Source organism: Mesoplodon densirostris, chromosome 6 (genome assembly GCF_025265405.1).
Source record: "Mesoplodon densirostris isolate mMesDen1 chromosome 6, mMesDen1 primary haplotype, whole genome shotgun sequence".
Lineage (NCBI taxonomy): Eukaryota > Metazoa > Chordata > Mammalia > Artiodactyla > Ziphiidae > Mesoplodon > Mesoplodon densirostris.
The window spans coordinates 22,886,814-22,913,498 of record NC_082666.1 but is presented as its reverse complement, the minus strand read 5'-3'; the positions used below and the strand labels follow the sequence as shown (position 1 = coordinate 22,913,498).

The following is a 26,685-nucleotide window of genomic DNA, read 5'->3' as shown; positions in this document are numbered from 1 at the left end:
AGCCTGGCTGCCCATTCTGAAACCCAATCGGCCGCTTTCCTAACCTGTGCCTCAGTTCTCTTGCCTGTAAAAGAAGGATAATAATACCTACTGCAGAGGGCTGTTGAGCAGATTAGCCCGTGCCCACGCATGACCCGGCACAGAGTCGGCACCCAGTGAATGTTTGTGATTCTGCTGACCTTTCTCCCTCCGCACACCCAGAAAGAGGCCCCCAGCCGCCATCTCCTTCAAGCCCCCTTGGCCGGCGAAGAAAGCCGGGCCTGAGTGGAGCGGAAGGGGTATGCTCAAGGTCGCACCAGGAGTCCCCTGCTAGGATCTCTGGGGAATTTTCAGGGATTCCGCCGTGCCACCCAGCGAATAAAGAAAGCCCTTCCAAGAGGCCAGACCCCGCTCCTCCGCCCCGCTCTCGGGGCGCCCCATCGGCTGGGAACGGAGGGCAACTGTCTTCCAGGAGGGCATGGGGGTTTGCTGCGCGGGGTGGCAGGAGAAAGAAATCCAACCGCGTCAGAACAGGGCGCAAAAAAAAGGGAGAGCGCGGCGCCCTCGGCAAGGAGGCGGCCCGCCTGCCCGGCCTCCGCCAAGCATTTGCAATTTAATTGACATTTGGCGGCAGGAAGCCAATCAGTATAAGTCAATTGACGTGCCGAGATAAAACTAATCGGCGGCCGGCGCTCCCCACGCCGGCACGGCCGCGGTGGGGCCGCGGGCACAGCGTGGCGGCCGTGGCGCCGCAGGCCCGGCCCCGGCAGGTACCGGCGTTGGCGCGTGTCTCGGCCCGCGAGGGGGCTGCGGGCGGCCCGCTGATTGCCGCGCAGCCCACGGCGGCCGGGATAGGCCCGTAATGAATGACTTTATTTGCCGGGGCCCTGCTGAGAACAATTGAGTTTGTTATGGTAACAACGGATGCCAGCTTTCCGGGCCCCGGGGAGCGCGGGCGCGGCGGCAGCCGGGAGCTGGGCAGCGGAGCAGATCAAGCGCGCCGAGGCGAGGGGTGCCGGCGGCGGGGGACCGGCTCACCGAATGTCAGGAGCCTGAGGGACACTGTGCGTCCCGGAGCCGGCGGAGGAGAGGCCGGATTGCTGGGCCTCCTTGGACGGAGGTGCTGGGGTGGATGATGCACACCACTCTCGCCTTGGTCTGCAGTGCAGAATTGGGCTGGGGGTTCATAAATTCCTTGCTCTCTTGTTGGTCTGGCCCGTCCTTCCGGTGTCCCTGCTGGCGTCTTCTTCCCTCTGCTTTTGAGTGTAAGGGTTCTTCTGGTCTTGCTGAGTGATGCCCTGACATCAGTTTTTTGGCTTCTGCTCCAGTGGAAAAGTAGAAAAAGACACAAAGACATCTCTGCCCCCTGGGGCATGGCTTGACAAATTCAGGGCTGCATGTCAGCCCATCACACGTGGTGATGCTGCCTCTGAGCCCTCTGCACTGGAGAGAGGGCCTTCCTTCCACCTCTGTCCCCTGTCTGTATCCCCATTCTTTGTGGCGTGGCACCTCCCACAGGAAGCCGTCCTTGTCCCCACAGAGAAGGCTGCCAGCCACATGGCCACCTCTGAGTCCCTGCAGCCTTCTTCTGCCTCCCCCATCAGTTGGTGACTTCCAAGGGCAGGGGCCACCTCCGATTCCTCCCAGTTGCTCCCTTAGCGCCCAGCTTGGGGACTGGCACAGAGCACAGGTGTGGAAGGGGTGGATAAGGGGATGCATTTTTTTCTTCTTTTCAATCTCTTGCTTTCCCTCTAGTTAGAGAACCAAAGCGTTCCTTTTTCTCCCCCCACCGTACCCCGCTTTCTAGTTCTGTTTTCAGGCACACTATCATTCATTCATTCACTCAACCAATATTTACTGAGAAGTAGCCATGTGTCAGATACTCTGATATGAAAGGCGCTTGACTTTGGGGAACTTACTGACCAGTGAGAGAAGATAGTGCAATGCACGTGATAAATATGTGTCAGGCGCCTACTGTGTGCTGAGTAACGGCCTGAATTCCTTGAGTTGGCACAGGCTTAATAAGGGCTCTCTGAGGACTTTCCCCCGTCATTGCATTCAGTGATCCTTGGTGCCACCCTGTGACAACCACTCTTATTCAGAAATGTACAAACTGATGTTTAGTGTGTTTAAGAAGTAGCACGATGTTGTGGAAGGAGTCTAGATTGGGAATCTAACGCTAGTTTGCTGTGTGAGCTCTGTCCATTTTTCCCCCCTCTGTTCCTCAGTGTCCTTGTCTGTAAAATGGGGGAATTGGAATTGATGGTCTCTGAGGACCAGTCGAGTGTGAGTCGTCCACAGGGGAGATGGAGGCAGGACCCAGGTCTCTGCTCCCAGCCCAGTCTTGCAGTGTGACCAGTGCAGCTGACGTTGAGACTGAAACACTCACTGTGTGACAGGCACCGTGTACAACGCCAGCCTTAAGAAATGTAGGTACTATTACTGTTTCCCTTTGGCAGATGGAAAAGATGAGAGGTTAAATTATCAGTCTAGGGTCATGCAGCTAGTAAGTTGCAGGGCTGGGATTCAAACCCAAGCAGACTGGTTTCAGAGCCTGTGCACTTAATCACTGTTAATGGCAGAGGTAGCACGTAACCCCCCCACCCCTGCAATCCCTCCCCTGCGCTTACACCTCACCCAGTCTTAGTCCCACCTCCCTTGCTCTCTGAGCTCCAAAGCTCATTCTGCATGTTTGCAGGGCAGCAGGAGCACTGATTTGTCAAGGTGTCTTTTCTTCCCATGGCTTTTTGCTCTTTTCCTTGATGCAGATGGCTGAGAGAAGACCCAGCAGGAGGGGGAAGCTGTTGTGGAACCTGGGTCCTTTCTTGGCTCTGTCCTAGCTGGATTATTGTATCTGGAATTGGGTTGCTAAAAAGAAGAGGGGGAATCCAGTGTTGTCTTTTAGGAACAAGCTCTTACTATTCATGCCTGAGAAAGTACATTTATTTTATAGTTAATTTTGGCACCTGTCTTCCTGTTCCTCAGAAGGGGTCTGGAGAACTCTTTCTCTCCCCAAAGATACCCTTTTTCAGAAAGACAGATTAGGGTGGTAGTCTCAATATGAGATAGTCCTAATTGGCAGAGCTGAAGGGGCCTTGGAAATCGTATACAGTGAGTTTAAATCCTGTCAAATTAAAAATTGTTAAATCCTCCCCTCTTTAAAACAAGTATTTTATAGTGCTTCCTTTGCTATCCTAAAATGAAATTTAGAGAAAATATAACCTACCTATACACATAATTTAAAAATCAATATAATGCCCCAATTGTAACAAAAAGGGGAAAGAAAAATAAAATCATAATCAAATGATGTATTTCATTATGTAAATGCTCAGGCCTGATTACACCAGAGACATAATAAAGTAGTCAGGTGCTTGCACTTATGTGTAGAATCACCATGAATGCGGCAGCTACAAATGTGGACAGCTGTGTTTTCTGGCAATACAAATACCTATGGTGGTGTTGCCATCAGCAAACTGATTTTCTGAAATTGTGAACATGTCTTGATAAAACTGCAACCAAAGTGAAGCATAATCTTCCCTCAATTTATGTGATGGCTGTATTCCTGGAAGATTCAGAGTAAATTAAAACACCAAGTTTGTGTATGTAAGTAAAATAGTGTTAGGTTCATGGCTCAACTCAAATATTTATAAAGAGAGTTTTCACCAACTTGAATGTATGATGAATCATTCCAAAGATGTGTGGGATGCAGGGCGATCCTTCACTGGCCTGGACTGGGGAGCACCCTGGCTCTGCCCTCTAAATGCCATAACTCCTCCCCAAATAACGTCACAGATTTCCGAAATCTCCTCTGATTTGATCACCCTTGTTGAGATCCACTGCAACAAATGAGTTTCTCTTTGGCGTCTCTTCCTTTGGGAAGTTCTGTGACTCTGAAAAAGCAAAATCTGCATATATTGTGCGTTTTGTGTGGAGGACCCTGTGCTGGGAAGACAGAGAAGCATGGCCTGATGTGCACCTGGGGCTCCTGCATGGGTACCAAGCTCCCAGGGAACCACAGTTGGTGAGAGCCCCACCTACATCTTATCTCTGTCTGGGATACCCTCTGCCTCCTCTCTCATGCCTCCAAGTCCAAATCCTGGCTCAAATGCCAACTCTCTCCTCCAGGAAGCCTTTCCTGACCCTCTCCCTGACCCCTAACACCAGACAGACTCTGTCTCTTGGCATCCACTGTCTGCTCTTCGGTGCTCTCGTAGGGTACTTTCCGATGCTTGAATCCTAACTCCGTCTCTAGGCTTCTTCCGCCTGCTAGGAAATGGGCTCCCCTTACCCGGCTATGCTTGGGGTTGGAGCACCAGCAAAAGACGAATGAATGCTTGAACCAAGGGATGCAGCTTAGCCAGGTGCTCCTCTCTGAACACACCTTGTCCGCGGTACGCGGGCCTCTCACTGTTGTGGCCTCTCCCGTTGCGGAGCACAGGCTCCGGACGCGCAGGCTCAGCGGCCATGGCTCACGGGCCCAGCCGCTCCACGGCACGCGGGATCTTCCCGGACCGGGGCACAAACCCGCGTCCCCCGCATCGGCAGGCGGACTCTCAACCACTGCGCCACCAGGGAAGCCCCACCTTGTCCATTTTAATTAGGCAAATAGCTTCCCTTTTCCTGTTCTCACTCCCTGTAGTCATCGGCTGACCCGAGATGTTTGCCGTGCAGATGACACTGTCTCAATTTGTGGTCCCCCTGGCTTGCTTGCTCTGACCCAGTGCTGCAGGCTTGGCAGGATTTGTTGACCCCATTGCACAGATGAGATGAGATGTGCTGTGTCAGGGCACACAGCTGGCAAGTGGCAGAGGCAGAGCTGGCACCTGGTACACTACCATCTTTGTCATTTAAACTCTTCCAAGGCTGGGCCTCCCCCTTGGGGAGTCAGTCATTCATCCATTCACTGGCTCCTGACTGAGAGCTGGGCACTGCGGCCTCAGTGGTGGTCAAGGCCTGGTGGCCCCCTTTGTTTTCCCTCAGGGAGTTCTGTCTCCCAAGCCCTAGGCCAAGCATGGAAAGGCGCTTCATCAGATGCCCCCAGGGAGGGAGGGAGCACTCCTTCACAATGGGAGGCTGCCAAGGAGTGGCTGTGGCTGTCTCCTTTGTACCTATTTTTGTTTTTGCTTTTTTTCCACTTTCAATGAAATATCCACTTTTACCTGTTTATCCCACAAGTGTTTATTTTGTGCCTTCTATGTGCCGGACATTATTCTCGGTGCTGGGGACACAGCAATGAATGAGACAGACAAAACCTCTGCCCTCATGAATGATATTCTAATGAGGGAGAATAAATAAATAAGGAAAATAAACAGCATGTTGTTAAGTGCTCTGGAGGACAACAAAGCTGGGTAAGGAGATAGAGAACGAAGCAGGGCCGGGGGTAGGGTACATGCTGGTTTGTGGAGGGTGGTCATAATGATGAGATGCCATTTGAGCAGAGACCCTAGGGGAAGGAGGAGGGAGCCAAACAGATACTGGGGGAGGAATGTTCCAGAGAGAGGGAACAGCACATGGCAAGGTCTGAGTGAAGCAGGGGTGTGCTTGGCATGATTGAGGGACAGCAAGGAGGCCGATGTGGCTAGAGCAGAGTGAGTGGGAGGAGGGTGGGAGGAGGGGAGGTCAGGAAGGTGGGGCTGCAGGCCAGGGGACCCAGATACAGTAGGGTCTTGTAAGCCATGACCCACTGTGGATTTTGCTCTCAGTGAGATGGGGCATCAGTGGGTGGCAGCCCAGAACGTCTAACAGGCAAGTTCAGAGGTGCGTTCTGTCCTCCACCACCAGTGAGTCTCTTAACTCTGGCAGACTTTCCCTCTTCATCATCCCCAGGACCTGCCCCTGAACCTGGGTAGCCATTCCCGCTGTGCGCTCTTTCCTGGGTGAGGGCCTCCATCTGGCCTCTGGGCCTTTTCTTATCCCCCTCCAAGAGGGTCTCTACTCTGTGGCCACAGCAGCCATATGAGCCCCTCTACCCCACAACCGTTCTGTGTCTGGACTGAATTGTAAGTGTATTGATATAATCAGACAAGGGCCCGACTATTTGGAATACAGACTGAGGGATCTGGGAGGTAGCGTCTGGGGCTACTGGAAGGTGTACGGGGAGGGGGGGCAGCATGATGCAGTGTGAGTCCCAGAAGCCCTTCCCCCACCCTCAACAAGCCCTTCATCTCAGCCCCATATCTGGCCTCAGCAATGGCTCCCCCTAGAGGCGCCTACTTTATTTATTGCTTCTCCCCAGCTCCCTGTGGGCAGAGGAAAGTCCATTAGTGTGTTTGCAAACTCTGCCAGCTCTAAGCAGATGCAAGGCTTATTTGCAAACTGTCATTGCCCTGGCCTCCTCCAGCGACCTGCATGCTGGGCTCAGCTTTGTGGTTCCAAGAGCCTCCTCCCCCAGGCAGACAGCCAGGTGGAGCCCCTGTGCCCTGATTTCCCAAAGCACAACATCTTAGCTTGCAGTTAGGAAAATTAAATTAACTGCCATGAAGGAACCAAAGCAGCACATTGGGCCATGTTGAGAGTGGAGAATGAGGTCCCCTATTGATAGGAGCTCATTGGCTTGGCGTGAATCAGGGGAGGTGTTGAGAGAAAGCATGAAGAATCCTGGGCTGAGGGCCTGGGATCCAGGTTTGAGTCCTGACTGGGATGCTGAGTGTCTTGGTGACTTTGGAAAACTGTTTACTGTCCTCTGGGTCTCAGTTTCTAAGCTATAGAAGATGCTGCAGCTGATCTTAGAATCCATCGTAAGCTCTAAAATTCTCTGAACCGAATTTTGAGGATGTTTCCTTCGTCCAGGTAGTCAGGGACAGAGTGGTGTACCCAAAATGACTCCACAGTTCTGAAATTGCCTGGAGGTCGGCCTCAGCGGGGTAAGAGGCACTCAAGAGCTGAGATACCAGGGCTCTCAGGTTCAACTGGCCTGATAGCTCTGCTATGTGACCTTGGGCAAGCCGCTTCCCCTTCTCTGAGCCCATTTTCTTATCTGTAAATGAGAATGATAATCTCTTGCCCATCTCCTGAGGTTATGGTGAGAATCAGAGAAGCTGATGAATGTGAAAGGTCAGCGTGAATGTATACTTGAGGAGTGGCAATTGTTATTGTTGTCATTGTCATACCATTGTCATACCATTTCCACATGTGCCTTACTCTGTCTGGGCGCATACAGCTGCCAATATAAGAACATGCCCCCGCTGAGTACAGAGCCCAAGCACGTCAATTTAGCTATGTGAAAGGGAATGATGGTGCTTCCGTGCAGAATAAAGAGCCTCTCTTATAATTTGTGCTTTTTCAATTCCATGCCATCATAAATCCACCGCTCCTGTGTATGTCTGGTGGAAAAACACACCACAGATTTACACAAAAGCCTCTTGAGTTCTTTTCAGCTGGGACAGGAGATGACACACGTTGGCAGACAGAGGCTGATCTCTGTGTATCCAAGAGGAGTCAAGCCAGTCCGAGTATATCTAACAGGTCAAGCTTTGAAATGAAGAAGCAATAAGCCAGTGAAATGGTACTATCACCGAAACATGATTGATCAATTGAATTCTATCAGAGACAGTGGACAGTGAGATTAACTCAGGCCTGATAGGTTCAATGAGTTAAAGCATGATGTTCATTTCAGCTTCATTTCACCAGTCTTTGCTTGTGAAATTGGTCAATCAATAGAGGTTGAAGATCATATATATATATATATATTGGGGACCATCTTATGGGGAATATAATCTCTGTAGTTGGCTCCTGGCTGGGGCTGCCTGCCTTGGGTAATGGAGACAGAACAGGGACTCCATCAGCCCCATCGAAATGGCCTGATATCTTCTCCAAATGAAAAGTATTTTTGGATCTCTGATGATTTATCTTTTTTTCCTCCCTCTCACTTTGATCTATGACAAAACCCGTACCCATCTTGGAGAAATATAGTGATTTCTCCTGAAAACATTTGTGCAATGATCAGATAGATACACTTCAAAATATGAACCTTCTTTTTAGTTATATTGTCCTCAGAAAAAAATAAAGACAGTAATTTAAAAACTCAAATGGGGGTAATGCAAAGATATCAGAGTAAATATGATTTTAAACCGTTTTGTTTATTTATTTCTGCACAGTGGGGGATGGGGAGAGACTGCTGTGTGCATGAAAGCCAAAAAAGGGATGCATGCCTGAGAAGTCCTTCTAGGTATAATTAAAACGAAGCCTTTAGCATTCTTTGATCTCATTTGAAAGCACAATTCACAGAAACAAATCACCCTTTTGCTCTTAGTAATATTTCATTTGCTTTGGAATATTTTCACTGTGGTGGTTAACATCCTTCCTAATTAGTGTGCATATCTCTCTGTAAGGTGGAGTAATTAGGTACTACTGTACGAGGTAATGGACTTGGACAGTACGGATTAGAGAGAACAGACTTGTCCTGTGGAAATGCATAAGGTATTACTTCCTTCCTGCCTGTTCTTTGAGGTCATCTTGATTCATTTAAGCACAAAGAAATCCCGTCTCTTCATACCAACACCATGGGAGCTTCAATACTGTATTTGTACTGTTTGTACATCAGAGTATATATTAGGCTCTGGATAATAGATAATAGTACTGGGCTGCTAAATGGGGAGGAAAGAGCCTTGCACACTTTACTCCCTCCCCTTCCCCCAGTTCCTGCCCTCTAAACCTACTGACTTATAGCCATTCCCTGGTGCACCAGGCTTTTTTGTGCCTCCAGACCTTTGCACGTGCTGTGCCCTCTGGTTGGAATGCACTTCTTGCCTGCCCCTTTCTTTGGCTAACTCCTTCCTACTCATCCCTAAGACTTGGGCTTCATCTTTTCCAGGGGGCTTTTCTGGATCACCCCTACTCCCAGTCTGGATTAAGTGGAGTGGTTTAGTGTAGGGGCAGGAGCAGTCTCTGGAGCCAGACTGCTTGGGTTTGGATCCCAGCTCGTCCATCTCTTAGCTGTGTGACCTTGGGCAAGGTGCTCCCTGTGCTCCCTGTGCCTCAGTTTCCTCATCTGTAAAATGGGAGGGGGCAATAACAGACTTGACCTCACTGGGTTGTTGTGAGGATTAAACAGATAAGTTGCTTAGAATAGTGCCTGGCACAGAGTAAGCTCTGTATAAGGAGTGGCTACTACTGTTTTGTTCCCACGGCTGCCTCTGCTTCTCAGGTTTGCTTCTGCCTTTGGCTCTCGGGGCGGCTTACCATACTGCATTGGAACTTTTCACTTGTCTGTGTCCCCCACTTGAAGACAGAGGTTAGAACTTACCTCTCTAGCTCAGGTGCCAAGTGCAGGGCCAAACACTCAGCAGGAGTTTGGTGCATGCTACTCAGGAATGAATGGATCCATGAGGCTTGGAACAGGAATCAGGGGCCTCATGTGTTCCTAGGCTCGGCTCACCTTGGACCTGCCTTCTGGCCCCAAACAAATCCCTTTGCCGTTTCTGAGTGTAGAATCATCAGTCCTTTGGGGTTTTTCCCTCACTGACAGCCTATGACTCATTGGGTAACACACGGCACAATCAGATTCACTCTGGTCGAACCTGAACGTATTCGGCAATTTTACAATTTTGCGTTTTCCTTCCCGAGAAGAAAGATTGAGTGAAACTAATGGCTGAATAATGGTCATTCCAATGGAATTGTCCTCCATGCCGCTCTGATTTTTCTCAGCGTGCTGCCCCGATTTAGGATGGCATTTATAAAATCACCCGGAACATCGAGTTTGGTTCTGGGCTGCCGTGAGACCTTTCCAGCCCTGCCACCCTGATCCCCAGCACAGGGCCTGGCTCACATAGATGCTCTAGAAATGTTGCCGACTGAAGTTAGTTGTCTGGGCCTGGAATCCTATCCCCTTATCCCAGCACCTTGTCCCTTCCCCTTATCTGAGGTCTGGCTCTGATGTTTCCTCCTCCAGGACCCATTAGAATCCATTAGTCATCTCTGAGTTACCCTAATCATTCAAAACACCATGCAGAGAAGCGAAGCTCTGTGAATTACTTTGTGTAGAAGATTTAATGGCATTTTGTTGTTGTTGTGGGACTCTGAGCACTATGAGACTTGTTGTGTTTTCCTTTCGGTGTGTGTCACCAGGAAGCTTAGCGCTCAGCTGAATTTTGGTAGTTTATCATCCTCTTGTTTAAAATTTTGTGAATTGCCTCAGCTCTTTCTTAGAACGTAGAACACAAACTCTTAGTTGTCTCACTCTTTCTCCTCCGGGATCACTGATATAATGGAGGTCACTTCCAAAGGTTTTCTCCGGAGTTCTCTGATGATGCCAGACACTATCCTATTACTGAGTTCCCCTGAACCATTCAGACCTGCAACCCCTCAAGTCTTCCCAGGTCACTCATTCAGTCAACAAACATTGATTAGCATCTCCCTTGCTTGAGGTGAGCCAGACATGGGCTTTGTCCTCAGAGAGCTTATACTCTTAGCAGGGAAGGGAGGAAATACAGGCATACCTTGGAGAAATTTCGGATTTGGTTCCACACCACCCCGGTAAATCAACTGTCGCAATAAATGGAGTCATACACATTTTTTGACTTCCCAGTGCATGTAAAAGTTATGTTTACCCTATACTGTAGTCTATTAAGTCTGCAATAGCACTATTTCTAAAAATGATGTATGTACCTTAATTAAAAAATACTTTGTTGCTAAAAATGCTCACTGTCATCCAAGCCTTCAGTGAGTCATAATCTTTTTGCTGGTAGAGGGTTTGAACTATCACAAGAATGACCAAAATGTGACACAGAGACATGAAGCGAACAAGTGCTGTTGGAAAATGGCACCAATAGACTTGTTGATGCAGGGTTGCCACAAACCTTCAACTTGTAAAAAATGCAATTATCTGCAAAGCTCAATAAAACGAGGTATGACTGGGATAATCCTAGAAACAGCTTAGGTTTATTGAGTACTAACTATGTGCCAGGTACTATGCTAAGCATTTTACATATATCCTCATTCAATTCTTTCATTGATCCCATGTATCATTGTTTATTGTTCCATTTTATGGATGAGAAAACTGAGGATTAGAGAGGTTAAAGAAGTTCCTCAAATTTCATAGGCTTGTAAGAGACAGAGTGAGGATTTGAACCTCCCTAGTATGCTGTATCACATCCATCACGGTGCTCAGCTTGACTCTTAAGACGTGTTAAAAGGTGTGCAAGTGGTCTGCCATGTGACCTTGCTGTGACCTTGAACCAATTACTTATTATCTCTTCCACTTTCCTCAGCAATAAAATGGGGATTCCAAGAGAATGGACCTCACAGGTGGGTTGTGAGAAGTGAAATCCAGGATAATAGTGGTGGCGCATGCAACTTGCTGAGGAGACCTAGAAGATAGGGTGATTAATTGAGCCTTGTGCTTCAGGGAGGCTGAGGCTTTGATGGTCAGGGGTAAAAGATGAGTCAGCAGAGGGAACAGAAAGAACAGTGGTGTCAGGGAGTGGCATCAGGGACACTTGGGGAATGAGGAGTAGCTTACTGGGATGGTGTTGGGGGGTGACTAGAGGGGTGACCTTGACTGGAGGGGCAGGTCATGGAGGCCTGGGAGGCTTGGGCTTTGTCATGGGACAGCCTTGGAAGGGTTTTCCTGATGTAAATGATGATGACAATAGCTTACGGTGTTTGGACACTAATTTTGTGCTAAGTGCATCACAGGAATTATCTCATTTAATCCTTATAAAAGCCCTAGAGATGGTCCTGCTTACCATTGTTCCCAGTTTACAGATGAGGAAACAGAGGGCTTTAGTCTTAGTAGCTGACCTGAGGAGTAAAGGGAAGTGGAGAGAGCACTGGATCTGCAGACAAGATACTGAGGTCCAGGTCCCACCTGAGTGATCTCAGTTACTCATCCTCTCTGAGCCTCAGTTTTCTCATCTGTAAAATGGGGTAAGAATACACACCTCACCCAGATGTTCTGAGGATCAATGAAATTTAAGGATGCAAAAATAACTTGGCTCAGCCCTGGCACGGAGCAGTGTTCTATCCAGTGGGAGACCATGGGGCTTGGAGAGCCTGTGTGCCCCATCATCTCTGTCACTACCCCTGTATTCTTAGCTAGGGACAGATGATGCTCTCTCACTTTCAGTGGTGTGCAAGGCATTTTGCTGATGTAGTCCCAGAACAAGTACCCTGTCTACCCTCACCCCCCCCCCTTTTGTAACCCATAGTCATGCTTATCACCTCCTATGGAGAAAATTCTGGAGCCACTACTGCCCTCAGCAAGCTTCCATTGCATCAGAAACAATTTCTTAAAGCTGCAAGTTAGCATGGTCTGAATTTGGTTGGTCTCTGCTTTATGGATTGCTTTAAGAATTAGCCATGGCAGCCATCTGGGAAGACCAACCCCAAGCTCCCTGGACTCACCTGACTCTAGCTGGAAATGCCCCAGGTCACACCAGTTCAATGTTCCCAACCTCCCTGGCTCTAGACTCCTGTGGCAGATGACCCACCAAGACCTGGCTCTGTCCCTGTCTTCACTGGGGGAGGCAGGGCTGTGAGCATGGTGGGTGCCAGAGTCCAGAAGCAGCAAACTGGCTGGAAGTCAGCCTTCTTGGAGCACTGCCAGCCAGACCGGGAGAAGACCTCAGAGCGTGGGGTAAGGGTGGGGCACGGGAGTTATTTTCACAGTTTCAAAAAGATTAAGGGTGAATGCAGCCCAGTGAAGAAAAAAAGATTTCTCCTGTCTCTGACTTTCTCCAAGAAGCCCCCTCCAAGGGCCCCTTCTCCTCACATGTCCATTCTTAAAGTAAGTATTAGCAAAGAGAATGGGATCTCCTGGGAAGGTTTGGCCATCATTTAGGGGTAGAATGAATATTGGGGGGTGTCCCCTACAAAGACTGCACAAACAACCAAAATGGAAAAATAGGTTAATGCTCATTTAATACTATTTAGTAGACAAAATCTCGGTGGCTTTTGGAGGAGAAAATGGTTAGAAACAACTGACTCAGCCTCCTTAGTTTATTGATGGGGCATGTGAGGCCCAGAGAGGGAGAGGAACCTGTCTGGGCTCACACAGCAAGTAAGGGCAGAGCTGGGGCTAGAACCCAGGTCTGCTGGCTCCCAACCCTTTTCCCACTGGGCCCTGCCACTGCCCTGCCATGCTGAGGAGCAACTGTGAGGATAAAGGAGGCTGTGTCAGGGCTCTGGCTTGGGCTGGGCTCTGCAGGGAAATGGGACTCTGAGAAAGGCCAGAGACTGACCCAGTAGCTCCAGTAGCCTCCTTTCCTGGGCTCTGGAGCCTCCAGCTGGAGCTGCATCCCAAAGGCCATGATGCCAGAAGGAATTATGGATATTCCTGTTTGTTTTTATTTTCTTTCTTCCCAGGGAGCATCTGCAGGCATAAAGTACATGATGATTTTTAAAGAAACAAACCAGAACCCTCCAAGAAAAATGCAAAACCCCTGAATCTGCTGTGCTCTGAAGAAAACACAATGGGTTTATGATCTTTTAAGACACACAGGAGACAGCTTTCTCTTGACAGATGGGAATCTGAGGCTATTTTGCTTCCTCCCTCTTTGCGTGACCAGACCCGATTGTGTAAAGCTTTTAGCTTCAAAGCCAGGTTGTGAATAACATTGGTTTAACCTGAAATTTAAAGCCAGCATTTCTCTGCTCCCTGAGATGGAGCTTCCTGCCCCTTGCTCCCCTGAAGCTAGCTTCCAGAATGTTAATTCTACGAGCCATGGTTGACTAAGCCCAGCACTGGGTCTATTACATATTATTTGATTTGGAGTAGAAAAAAAGATTTAAAGATACCATGCCCCCTGTATACCTTTGTACTTTTGCCCATGTCTGTCCATATATTTAAGCATACCATTCACATTGTGAGTTCAGATTTTTCTCCCTGGAATACAATGGGTCTGAGTGCTTCTGGAGCCTGTCTCCAAGATCACATTCTCCATTGAAGTGAGGCAACACCTTTGTGGATGAGAAACGCTATGGAAGCATCCATTGGAGTCCTGGAGGTTCAGACCTGTCCTTGTGCAGGGTGTTGATTTTCTGGTGTTCACTTTTGTAGCCGTCTCTTTGCATGTAATCTGTTTTGCTCATGCTCACCCACTGTCTGCGGTACCCAGAGATGGGTCAGCCATGTCCCTGTCCTTTGAGAACCATGAGCCTTTTTGTCAGAATATTTGTCTTGGTTGACACTTGCACCTTTACTGGTCTGATTGTTTTTCAGTTAACATTTGCCTCTACCACTGGATGTAACTCCATGAGGACAGGGCTGGGTCAGCTTTTGCTCATCACTCTGTGCCCAGTGTTAGCCCAGCGCCTTCTCTCTAAGGTTGGTTGAGAGAAGAACGAACAAACGAATGAATGAATGGGTCAGATGGAGGGACTGTGACATTTACAGGCCAGACCTGTGGAGTGAAATGGTATTATTAATTTGTTTGTTTATTCCACAGATGTTCTCTGTGGAGGAGACAGAGATGAATTAATTGTGGTGTTTCTCCCCAAGGTAGCTAATAGCGCTATGTGAGAGTGAAGGGCCCTGGGGCTTGACTCCTAAGATGAGGGAGAAAATGGTCAGGTGGAGCAGTGACTGAGGCATGAAGGAAGACACCCTGGAGGAGGCGGCATGAGTGCGCATGATTAGTGTTTGTCCTGGCAACAGGGCCCACGCCAATGAGGAGTGATTTACCTTCCATATGGGCTCTGTGGATCACCTGTGGCTGGCAGGCCGACTCCAGGCATCACCTTCAAATGTGCACAAATGTAAAATTCATCTTGCCAGTTCCTAGTCTTTCCAGACCTTGGGAGCAGGGCTTAGAAAGCACAGCCTGATCTACAGGAACTAGCAGTTCAGGCCCTGGGACTGAGAAATGTGGAGGGCGATTGCCTCCCCAGCCCCCTTCCGTGGGCCTCCCCGCCCAGCGAGGCTCGGATGACCTCCGTGGCTATTGTGGCCTCTGTGGCTGCCTGACCGGACCCCCGCCTGCCTCTCCAGAGTCTCCTGGGGTCTCTTCCTCCCACTCCCTCTGTCCCTTTCATCTCCTCTGCCTGGCACACCCCCTCCATCCCATCCCCCACTTTGCCCTGCTGACATCTTGTCCTCTGCTCGTAGTTCGAGGATGACTCCGCTTTGGACGACTTCCCTGACTCCTCCCCATGAGGTCATTACACATGGCCATTTGAATATATTTCTAGGCACTTTTCCTACTTATCACAGTTTGTAATCATATCTGTTTGTGTGAGCACTTGACTAAAGTGGGCTGCCCTTTCTATTTTGCAAAGAGGGGCCTGTCTTGGTCATCGGTGTATCCTCTGTTTTTTGTTTTGTTTTTTAAAAATATTACCTGGTGCAGAGTAAACTCTTTATCAATATCTGTTAAATGAATGAATAAATGATCGTATATTTAGGAGTGCCCCAGGCCTTAAGGAAATGACAGACTTTCTGTGCAAAGTGGCAGGTAGACTTCACCTCCTTCCCAAGGAGAGAAAGCAGGTGCAGGTGCTGGCAGGCGGGAGCAGTCAGAGGGGTCAGGATTGGGCCGAATGCCTGGAGGGGTGCCTCTTCCCAGCTCACAGTCCTCCATTCCGAGTCTCTGGGTCACCAAGACAGCCTGGACACTCTCCTGGGCTCCGCCCATGGTGCTGTGGCTGACTGTCGGAAGGCCAGAGTGGGACGCGGTGAGCCTTCCTTCTGGGAGACTCAGAGCAGGCCCCAGCGCGGCTGCCTGTGCTGAAGAATATGCGGTGTCCTGGGGGGGCGCGGGTCCTCCAAGGACCCCCAGTGCATGCGCTTGAGTCAGCATGTGCCCTGAGCCTTAACTCTGTGCCAGGGTCTCCCTGGTGACCGGACAGTGACCTTGCCCACAGGAGCCCTCAGCCAAGCCATCTCCTCAGAGCTTCCTCAGTGGAGGTGCAGCTCTGCCTTTCCAGAGCTCTGAGCTGTGCACAGAGCCCAGCCTGTGAAGCCCATGGGAGAGGACATCAGCGGGAGGACTGGCTGGCTGCCAGGGAGAGGCCTCCTCCAGGGGCAGAGATGTGGAGTGTCTGAGTGGGAGGGAAGAGGCGGGCACTGCCCAAGGGGGCTCAGCAGGGAGAAGCCTTGGCAGGAGACATCAGGAGCTGGCAGATAGGAAGGAGCCTTTAATAGGGTCTGGCTGGTAGGATGGGGGCTGGGGACTATAAGTGAAGGTGGTGACCAGGGAAAAGTCTCCTAAAGTGGACGTGGTCTCTCTGACAGGGAGAGACTCAGTGGGAGCACTGGGGACCCAGACCAAGGTCAAGCTTTGGCAGGAGTGACTGGGGCCAGGATGATTGGCCAGAGAAATAGCTAAAGAGGAGCCAGCTGAGCCTCCTTCCCGTGTGTGTGTGTGTGTGTGTGTGTGTGTGTGTGTGTGTGTACGTGTACGTGTGTACGTGTACCTGTGCACACATGGGCTACTTGGTGGATGCCAGCCAATGGGAGAACACAACTGGGCAGACACAGGCTGGGCCGTGAGCTCCCACATCCTGCTAGTCTTGGTGCCCTTGTGGGAATGATCCCCATGGATATAGGCCATGACGAAAGAGGGGTCTCTGAGGATGATGTCCCGTGGGCAGGAGCAGGCACCTATCTCGTGGAAGGCCGGTGTCACAGGCTTCCAGAGGAGGGCCTCAGGCTTTAGACTGGGGGACATCAATCAGAGAGACCTGCTCCCTCCTTGACCCACATGTTGGGGTGTCTGGTCATTCAGTCTACAGACAAGCTTAGGTATCCTCTTGGGTCAAAATTGATCTGGGATCCATTTTCTCAGGGGCGTCCTAAGCCACCTCTAAAGGCCCTTCCTGTTGAGGATGCTGGGGTGCTCTGAGCTGTCAGCCGCCACAGGGTCTCTGAAAGGCCAGCACTCATGTGAACACCCAAAGCTGGTGTCTTTGTTCAAATGTCAGAGCCTGTATTGCAGTTGCCCTGGGTAGGACAGTTGGGGAAACACCAACCTGGGGCAGTGTCTCAGGGACACAATATCCCACTGCTTCAAGCTCCTTAGTTCAGCTTCCTTCCTCACATGGGTGGGGTTTTGACATGATGGATGAAGCCTAGGGCGGCAGTGGACTGGTGGGGTGGGGGGTGGGAGGGGGATTGGGCAAGGCCTTGGGTAAGGGCACCTGCCCGGGGGAGATCTGATACACTCTGGTTTCCCACGGGGGCTTCCCAATGGCAAAGGCAGGCCTCACCTCCGGGCCTGGCTTCCAGCAGTGTCTCTGGGCAGCCCTGCACGAGCAACTTGGTCCCAGAGGGCCCTGGGGAATGATGGCCCTGCAGGCCATTTCCTCACTGGACTCTTTCATCCTCCTTGTTTTCTCTCATTTTGAATGGTTCAAGCCCAAAGCTCACGAAAGATTTTTCAACCCATTTAATTTTTTATTGATAATTCGTAGTATTTTCTTTGAAATGTAGGCGTCATCACAATGAAGAGCTAACAATACAGAACCCATAGAGAACTTAATCCTGGGCTTTCTTAGTAGTTTACATTTTGTTGAATAGGCAATACATTTAAAGTTCTATAACGAAACAAAACAAAACAAGCATGCTTTGAAAAATCTCTCTCCCCTTTGCCTCCATCCATTTAGCTCCTACCTCCCTGAATGGGTAACCACTCTAAATGTTTCTCGTGCTGCCTTCCAGAGCCATATGTGTGTGTGTGTGTATACACACACACACACACAATGTGTGTAAAGTCTTATTTTCTTTTTTACACAAAACGTATATATTTTTTTGATAAATTTATTTATTTTTTTTACTTATTTTTGGCTGCGTTGGGTCTTCATTGCTGCGCGTGGGCTACTCTTCGTTGCGGTGCATGGCCTTCTCATTACCATGGCTTCTCTTGTTGCAGAGCACGGGCTCTAGGGCGCACGGGCTTCAGTAGTTGCAGCACACGGGCTCAGTAGTTGTGGCTTGCAGACTCTAGAGCACAGGCTCAGTAGTTGTGGCACGTGAGCTTAGTTGCTCCGCGGCATGTGGGATCTTCCGGGACCAGGGCTCGAACACATGTCCCCTGCATTGGCAGGCGGATTCTTTACCACTGAGCCACCAGGGAAGCCCAAAATGTTGTATATTGTACATGCTGTGCTGCATCTCGTTTATTTTTCATTTAACGATGAATTTTGAAGATCTTTCCATATCAATTCACAGATGGAATCCTCTTTCCTTTGTGTTGCCATACAGTATTCTACTGTGTGAGCATACCATAACTTATTTAACCAGCTCCTACAAATAAACTCTTGGGTTGTTTCCAGTCTTTTGCTACTAGAACCTTGCATATATATCACTTCCCATATGTGTAAGTCTCACTGTAAAACAATTTCCCAGAGGTACAATTGCTCTGTCAAAGGGAACTTGCATTTGTGATCTTGATAGATTTTATCAAATTGTCCATCACAGGTGTGTGACCAGTAGACTCCCATCAGAATTGTGTGAGATCATCTGTTTCCTTACAGCCTTCCTAACACAGTGTTTTGTTGGCTGGTCACATGATGTGGTGGCAGTTGTCCTGGGGAAGGGCGTCAGCTCTGGGACAAAACTATACCTCCAAGGGGATCTTCAGAGCAGGAGAGGTGGTGGCACCTGGTGGTTAAGCCTCTGAGTCAACCCGAGCTCCAGTCCTCAGGCAAATCAGTTAATCTCTCTAGGCCTCAATTTTCTTATCTGCAAAATGGGGGAAATAATGCCACCTACATAGAGTTCATTGTGAGGATTAGATACAATGACGCATGCTTCATGCAGGGCCCGGCCTGTGACTGTGGGAAGCTGGCTCTGGCCTAACCAGCAGGGCAACCTTGGCCAAAGACCCCCCGTCTGAGCCCCTGTCTGTTTCCTCTCTCATCAGGGGAGGAGCTGGGCTCGTGGGTCTCTCAGGCCCTCTTCCCAATCCAGGGTCTGACATGTCTTCCCCAGCAGCTTGTGTGGCCCGCACTCACCCCTCCTCTCTCATGCTCATCAAAGGTATTCAGGAGTCTCCTGTGCCGAACGGTCACTCACTGACGGGCAGAGATTTCCTCCGGAAGCAGATGCGGGGAGACCTGTTCACGCAGCAGCAGCTGGAGGTGCTGGACCGCGTGTTTGAGAGGCAGCACTACTCGGACATCTTCACCACCGCAGAGCCCATCAAGCCCGAGCAGGTATGCCCCCGACTCGCTGCCTCCACACCTGCCACCCGCATGCAGGCCTGGGTGACCCACCCAAAGGCATTCAGCGGGGAGTGGGTGAGAGTGCCAGCTTCTTCTCAGAGCCAGGCTTCTCGTTCTCCGCCAAACCTGGCCAGTGGCAGCATCCCAGGAGGTCTGGAGGATGTGTCTGGGGCTTCTTCAGTTGCTTGCCCTGGTACCTCCTCTCTCTGGCCGGCGGGGGGTTGTGCCGTGTCTGGCTGCTCTGCCATTGCTGTGGAGTGGTGTCTTTTCCCAGGGCTCTTTGCACAGGGTGGTGTAATGATCTTCTGGGCCACTTGAGGTGGTCTTGGGTCATTATCCTGTCAGTCAGGGTGCAGGTGGAAATATGTAAGCACCGTCTGGCCATAAACCAGGTTATGATGACACTGGTGTGTCCCCTACTGTCAGCCTTCTCGTCATGTTGTCCTGTCATGCTTTTAGAACTGAATCCAAGAGTCTGGAAATAAGGAAGTGTCTCATTGGATAAACTCGCAGCTGGGTCATTTGCAAGAGAGGGAAGGAAGCAGGATGATCCCTTGCTGAGCAGCTCCCTGCTCTAACCTGGGCCGAGAAGCAGTCACTGCCTGTGGCTGCAGAGATGGCATCAGAAAGGCTCTGCCCAGTGAGAGACTCTTGGGGCCTGGATAAGGTCCCCCCAGTACCAGATTCAATTCAGGAGACTGTTTCCTGGTGCCCTGTCTGTGACAGACTTTGGGCTGTATACCTCGCAGGCACGGGCGGCTCAGACTTGGCTCCTGCCTGCCGAGAGCTCCCACCTGGTGGGTGAGTCACAGAGGCCTGTGAGTAGTAACTTTCCCCAGCACTTGCTGCTGGTTCTGGTGGGGAGGACTGGCCTGCCGAGCTTCCTCTACAGGCTAATTAGATGATGCTTCTGAAGTTTTCCCAAAGAGCCACTGAAAACAGTATAGGCTGGGCTTCCCTGGTGGTGCAGTGGTTGAGAGTCTGCCTGCCGATGCAGGGGACACGGGTTCGTGCCCCGGTCCGGGAAGATCCCACATGCCGCAGAGCGGCTGGGCCCGTGAGCCATGGCCACTGAGCCTGCGCATCCGGAGCCTGTGCTCCACAACGAGAGAGGCCACAACAGTGAGAGGCCCACGTACTGCAAAAAAAAAACCCAAAACAAAAAACAGTATAGACTGCAGCACAGGCTCCTGTGGAGAGAATAGGTACTGGAGGGGACCTTGGACGGGGAGGAGTGAGCAAGGCCTCAGGGACCACCATCCTATGATAGTCTGGCTGTCTCTGTGCAGTTCCTATGAGGGCTCTCACAGACCATCTAGCTACTTTGTTTTCAGATGGGGAAACTGAGGCCCAGAGAGGCAAAGAGACTTGTCTAAGGCCACCCAGCAAGTCATGTATTCGCTTAACAAACACTGATGAGTGTTTATTATGTGCAAGACACGGAGCCAGTCACTAGGTACATGAGTGAACAAGACAGGCTTGGACCTGCCCTCAGGGAGCCTACAGGTGTGTAGAAGAATCACAATAAAGAAGGATTACTCAAAGGGTCACGGATTACAGATGCACTAGGCGCTGAGGAGGGGATGTCTGAGGTACTCTAAAGGTATAAAGCAGATGCTGAGCCAGGCTGGAGGCCACAATGGCTTATGCTGAGCCCCGAGGGGATGTGGTGGGGAGAACGTGCCTGGCAGAGGGAATAGCGAGTGCAAAGATCCTGAGGTCAGGGGGAGTGTGCCAGGAGTGAGGAATGGAAAGAAAGTGTGGCTGGGCTTCAGGGAATGGGCTGGGGAGGGTGGGAGGAGATTCTGGGGAGCTGGGCCTGGTCTTGTAGACTGTGCTCAGGATTTCAGTCTTTCTCCTGCAAGTCGAGTGACAACTCCTCTGGGAATGACATAGTCATATGTGCTGGTAAGAGCTGATCTCACACGCTCTAGTTCCTGGGCTTCAGGGAGTGTGTTTCCATCACAGGCAGCCTCTCCCACTCAGAGCCCTTCGGAGAAATGGCCGAAGCCACATTCCATCTGACCCAGGAGGAGAAAGAAAAGAAACTCAATCCAGAACCTTCCTTGGATGAGGCCTACATTTCTCTCCAGAATCTGGGAGAAAAGTTACCTGCAAACCTTTGACAATATTACAGAATTTTAGAGCCAGCAGGGACTAAAGAAGCAAGCTATCAACCCCCTCATTTTCTAGAGGCCCAGAGAAAGGATAGGGTTTGTCTGAGGTCACCCAGCAAGCGAGGGCCATACCTCTGCACAAAACCTCTGTCATTTCTATTAAGCCCTTATTTACTTAATTCAGACATTAGGTGTTAGGGATTGTGTTTGCCTGTGTTTCATGTGATTCTCATGGAAACTCAGAGTCTAATCATAGTTCATCCAGCGTGGAATGCCCTGGAAGCCTGGGCAGACTATAGGGCTTCGTATGTGACAGGAGTCCATCCAGGTATCCATTCGCTCACTTGCTCAGACGCTCAGATGCTCATTTATCGCGCGTATTTCTTACATGCTGGCTGTGAGCCTGGCACAGTGCCGGCACCCAGGGCAGGGAGGGCGGGATGAATCAGGCATCAGCTCAGCCTCCAGCCACACAGGGGCAGTGTGACATGGATTCAGAACTTGCAAGGTGAGGGAGAAGGTTCTGTGGACCCTGATGAATGGAGATGTTGCCTCTGCTGGGAGTACAGGGAGGAAGTCATGGAGGAGGCGACATTAGGGGACAGGTCATTAGGCCCATGTAAAGATGGGCCTCAGGGGAGGAGACCTGAATCACAAACTCTGTTTCTAGCAGTCTGGCCATGCAGTGTCCTTCAGAATGACGCGGATATGCCGAGGGCCTGTCTGACCATGTGGGTTCTGAGGCAGGGCCTGCCGATAGGATAATGACTGACTCAGTGCTTTCTGGTTAATCTGCTTCACCTCCCTGTAATGGGGCGTAATGAGGAGAGATGGGAGGTGAGGCCACGGGGCTGCCGGGCACACACGCAAGCACTGGACTATGAATGACATACCCTTGCTCCCCACTCCCAGTCACTTTGGACGAATGTCGGCCAAGCAAGGGGCCACAGGCTGGTAAGGGATGCATCAAGGGTATGGGTTCCTTGAGCCCCTCGTGCCCGCTGGCGGCCTTGCCTCGTGAGCCCAGAGTGCGTGGCGGCGGTGCCAGGAAGGGGCCCAGAGCTCTGTCTGCTGATACTGACCCCTCTTCCATTTGTGAACATCGGGTCTCCATGGTCTAGTGGCAGTTTGTGGGGAAGAAAGATCGTGTGCCAGCCTTGGAGGTGGGGGAGTTTGACTTGAGATCGGCTTCTGCCCGGCGGGGCAAGTCACTTTTTCTCTGGACCTCCGTTGCCATACCTGGGACAGTAGTAATTGTGATGGTGATAACAACGGCACAGCCACAGCCTAACAACAGCGGCAGTGAGATCCTCCTCACCTATGTGTGGTCCTCTGCAGTTTTCTAAGGTCTTTCACATCCATCCTCTCATCGGACTCTCCATGTAAATGCCTGCTACACAGGTGAAGCAAGATTTGTAAGCTCCATTTTACAGATTAGAACATTTTTTTCCAGACTGTTCACCCCGTTTTCAGGCCCAAAGGGGACCTGTCGAGGATGCAGAGCTGGAATCTGACCTCAAGGTCTTTTGTCCATCTTGTGCAAGATGGTTACATGGGCCTCCATGTCCCCAAACAATTCTAGGGGCTAGTTTTCGGACTGGCTGGTTTTCAGAACTGGCCTTTTGCAGCTAGAGAACGCTGGTCATTGTAGAACCCTCAGATTCTTGCTTCACCTCCCTGTAAGTCCTCCTCAATTACCCACTCCTAACTGCCCAAGGAAAGAACAGGCAGAGTCCCGCCTGTCACTTCCACGAGCTCAGAGCCCACCCTCACCTGGCTGCTTTTCCTGCCAAGATCTGCCCTGGGTGGGTGGGCCCAGGCTTCTCCCTTTTTAAAATAAATTTATTTATTTATTGGCTACGTTGGGTCTTCATTGCTGTGCTCGGGCTTTTTCTAGTTGCGGCGAGCGGGGCCTACTCTTTGTTGCTGTGTGCGGGCTTCTCACTGTGGTGGCTTCTCTTGTTGCGGAGCACAGGCTCTAGGCTCATGGGCTTCAGTAGTTGTGACACGCAGGCTCAGTAGTTGTGGCTCACAGGCTCTAGAGCACAGGCTCAGTAGTTGTGGCACACGGGCTTAGTTGCTCTGCGGCATGTGGGATCTTCCCGGACCAGGGCTTGAACCTTGGTCCCTCGCATTGGCAGGAGGATTCTTAACCACTGCGCCACCAGGGAAGTCCCAGGCTTCTTCCTTTTATGTGGGAACTTAGTAAACCCTTGTCCCTGAGTGGAAGGGGTTAATATATACACACTCCTGGGGCAATGGAACACTTCCTTTTCAAAATGGTTATTGAAAAAGCAATTCTGTTTTCCCTACATGTGGAGTGAGTAAAAATCACCTTGGAGGAGAAGAGAAAAAACAAAACAAAAAAAGGAAACAATGGTGGGTGGTACGTGTGCATATGTTTCGAACAGTGGCATCTGTTTCAGTAAAAGTCGCATTGATGCTGTGGTGGGTGCTGAGCTCCTGGCAGGAGCTGGTCCCTCCTCTGGCCACCAGGAAGCCCGCCACCAAGCACAGCCTGCCGTATTTACTCTCGGCAGACTATTAACCAACACTAGGCTATTAATCTGGCTTTTGAGCCTTCACTAAAGCCCATAAAAGCTCACAGTTGTCAAATGGAGTTCATTTTAATTTCCTTTCAATCACAGTAAATTATTCAGGTGATAAATCAGCTGGAGCAGCCTCCTGGCTGTAATAGAAACCCTAATTCCTGGCTAATTATCCAGCCCATTGCTGCCAAGAGATCAATACGGACGCAAAATGGAACAGGCCCAGGGCCCTCCCTCCCATCGGGCCAGAGACAGAAAGACAGCTGGGGAAGGGGGACGTGCTGCTGACCTCCCAGGAAGTTCAAAGGTCATGGAAGGTTAAACCGGGAGAAGTCCTGTCCCTTGTCTAACAGAGAAGTCACCAGAAATGCCTCCTGCTCTCATAAGCTGCTTTGCCCTCTGAACGGTGGCATTTCTCCAGGCTGGTGGGCCTGGGGCTGAGCATTGCCTACTCTTGTGGGCGTCCTCCTCCTGGGAAGGGGCTGGTTTGTGTTTCTGACCATGATTGAGCTTGGTTATCAGAGATGGCTTGAACCCTCCCTGAGTCAGAAAAAGGGTTGGACACTGTGGGGAAAAAGATGAGGTGGTGGACATGCTTTCTTTCTTCAGGGAGCTCCAGGAGAGAGGGTAGGGAGAGAAGGGAGCGAGGAGACAGGTGTGCCAGGCTAAGAATGGGGGAAGGCTTCCTGGAGGAGGTGTCATTCGTGCTGTGCCTTGAGGGATGGGCAGAATCCAGCTCTGTGGAGAAGGTAGAGTTGGTTGGAGAGGGCATTCTAGGCAGATGGAACGGCACAGATGAAGGCATGGAGGAGTGCAAGTACAGCAGGGAACTGCAGGCCGGTCTAGGTGGTTGGAATATGGGCTGAGTGAAAGAAAGTCAGAGACAATGGGGTTGGAGAAGCAGGAGGACCCTAAACCCCAGAGGGCTGGAATGTGGAGGTGAGGAGGTTTGGCTTTGCTTTGGGGGCAGTGTGCCCTGAAGGGCCCCGAGTCTGTAGCCTGGACTAGTCTGCTCTCCTGGAAGCAGCCTTCAGTGGGGCTCCTGCCTCTTGTCCTGTCCCTGCTGCACTATTGGCTTTCTCTTCCTGAAGCTCATCCTCACATACTAGCCCCTCGTGGTTTCCCGCTGCTCAAAACCTCAATCCCAGCTCTTCATCTTCAGCATGACCCTTCACCACTCCCACAGCCCTCTGCTTGCCTACAAGATGCTCTGGCTGAAGCCGGGCCTAACCCCTCACTGCTCCACGTGGGCTGGGCTCCTCCTGTCCGAGGGGGCCGCAGACCATGGGCTGGCGTGTGCATGTGTGTGTGTGCATGCCTTTGTGTATGCGCGGGCGCGGGAGCCCCAGGGATGGCTCTGAGCATGCAGGGTGGCAGGGACTGCAGTTATTATTACTTTCTTGATGTTGTTGTTCTCACTCGAAACTCCTGCTCACAGTTTCTCCGAGTGGAACGTTCTTTCAGTCTGTTTCTAAATCTATGCAGTCCAGCCCCAGCAGGAGTCCTGCCTGCCCTGGGAGGCCTTCATTGACCCACTTAGCCTGCACTGACATACCTCTTGTCTGAGTTCATAAAGGCACCGGGTTCTAATCATTACTGTAGTAATTGTTGTAGCGACTGTGTATTCATTTCTTACCATGGGCCTGGCTCTGTTCTGAGGAGAACGCTTCTAGCCCCATCTCATTACAAAGTCACAGAGCTCCTATTATCTCCACTGTGCAGACAGGATGGCTGAGGCTTGGTGAGATCAGTGCAATGACTCAGCCACAGGGCACAGTAAGTGTGGAGCCAAGTCGGAAGCCAGGTCCAGAGTCCAGGCTGGTAGCCACTGGGTTGCCCCCAGTTGCAGCACAATCAGGCGGTCCACCGATTCTTCCGGGTGGACAGTGTCCTAGAGATACACCCTGAGGGTCCAGTCTGTTCACCCTGGGAGCTATGCATGAATTAGGAAGTGCTGGGTCTGCCTGCAAACCAACGTGGTCTCTGGAGGTATGAACCGGAGTCGGGGCAGTGACTCTCCCCTTCTACTCTGAGCTAGCTGTGCTCCTCTCACTCTGCCCCTCCCCTCGTAGGGCTGTGCTCAGGGCCAGGCTCCTCCACTGCAGACAAAATAGAGTTTGCTCAGAAGAGGTGATTAAAAATCTTACCTAGGAGGGATGACTGAAGAAATTAGGGCTGTTTGGTCTGAAGAAGGGAAGACTTGGGGGTGTGAGCAGGGAAGGAAACAAGCTAAGAGAACTTTCTAATAGCCCAAGCTTTCTCACAGTAGAGTGGGCTTCCTTGGGAAGTAGTGAGCTTCCCATCACTGGAGGAATATAAGGAGAATCTATGCTTTTTCATATATGCTATATTAAAAGTTTAAGAATCCACAGAGATGGGAGATTGGGATGGATATATACACACTACAATGTGTAAAATAGATAACTAATAAGGACCTACTGTATAGCACAGGGAACTCTACTCAATACTCTGTAATGACCTATATGGGAAAGAATCTAAAAAAAGAGTGGATATAAGTATATGTATAACTGAATCACTTTGCTGTACACATGAAACTAAAACAACATTGTAAATCAACTATACCCCAATAATAAAAAAAAAAAAGAATCCACGGAGGGCTTGATTAGCTAAAAGGCAAGGTCCTTCCAACCTGAAAGAATGATTCTAAGGCAAGAAGAGTGAGAAGGTCCACTGGGAAGAGGGGAAGGGGTAAGGGAGGCAACAAAAGGAGAAGACCTTTTATGCTGCAACATGGCAGGGACACTGGAGGGCGGTTTCCCCTCAGGGATCCTCACTAGGGTAGGCAGAGAGGCCTGGGTCACAGGGGCCATGGCTCTGAGCAGTGAAGGGCTGGAGGCTGCAAGGTCTTGGGAGGCCAGTGATGAGTCCAGCTCCTCCAGTGCACAGAGCAGGGCTGGGGTTTCTGGTGAAGACACCAGGGC

At 50.6% G+C, this 26,685-nt stretch overlaps 1 protein-coding gene across 1 annotated transcript in view; it reads left to right on the top strand.

Annotated features, from left to right (window-relative positions):
- Positions 1 to 26,685, top strand: part of PAX5 (paired box 5) — a 178,952-nt gene that overhangs the window by 37,622 nt on the left and 114,645 nt on the right. Inside the window, exon 6 of the mRNA XM_060100888.1 lies at positions 18,893 to 19,068. Coding sequence (XP_059956871.1) covers positions 18,893 to 19,068 — 176 coding nt within the window. The remainder of the gene's footprint in view (positions 1 to 18,892; positions 19,069 to 26,685) is intronic.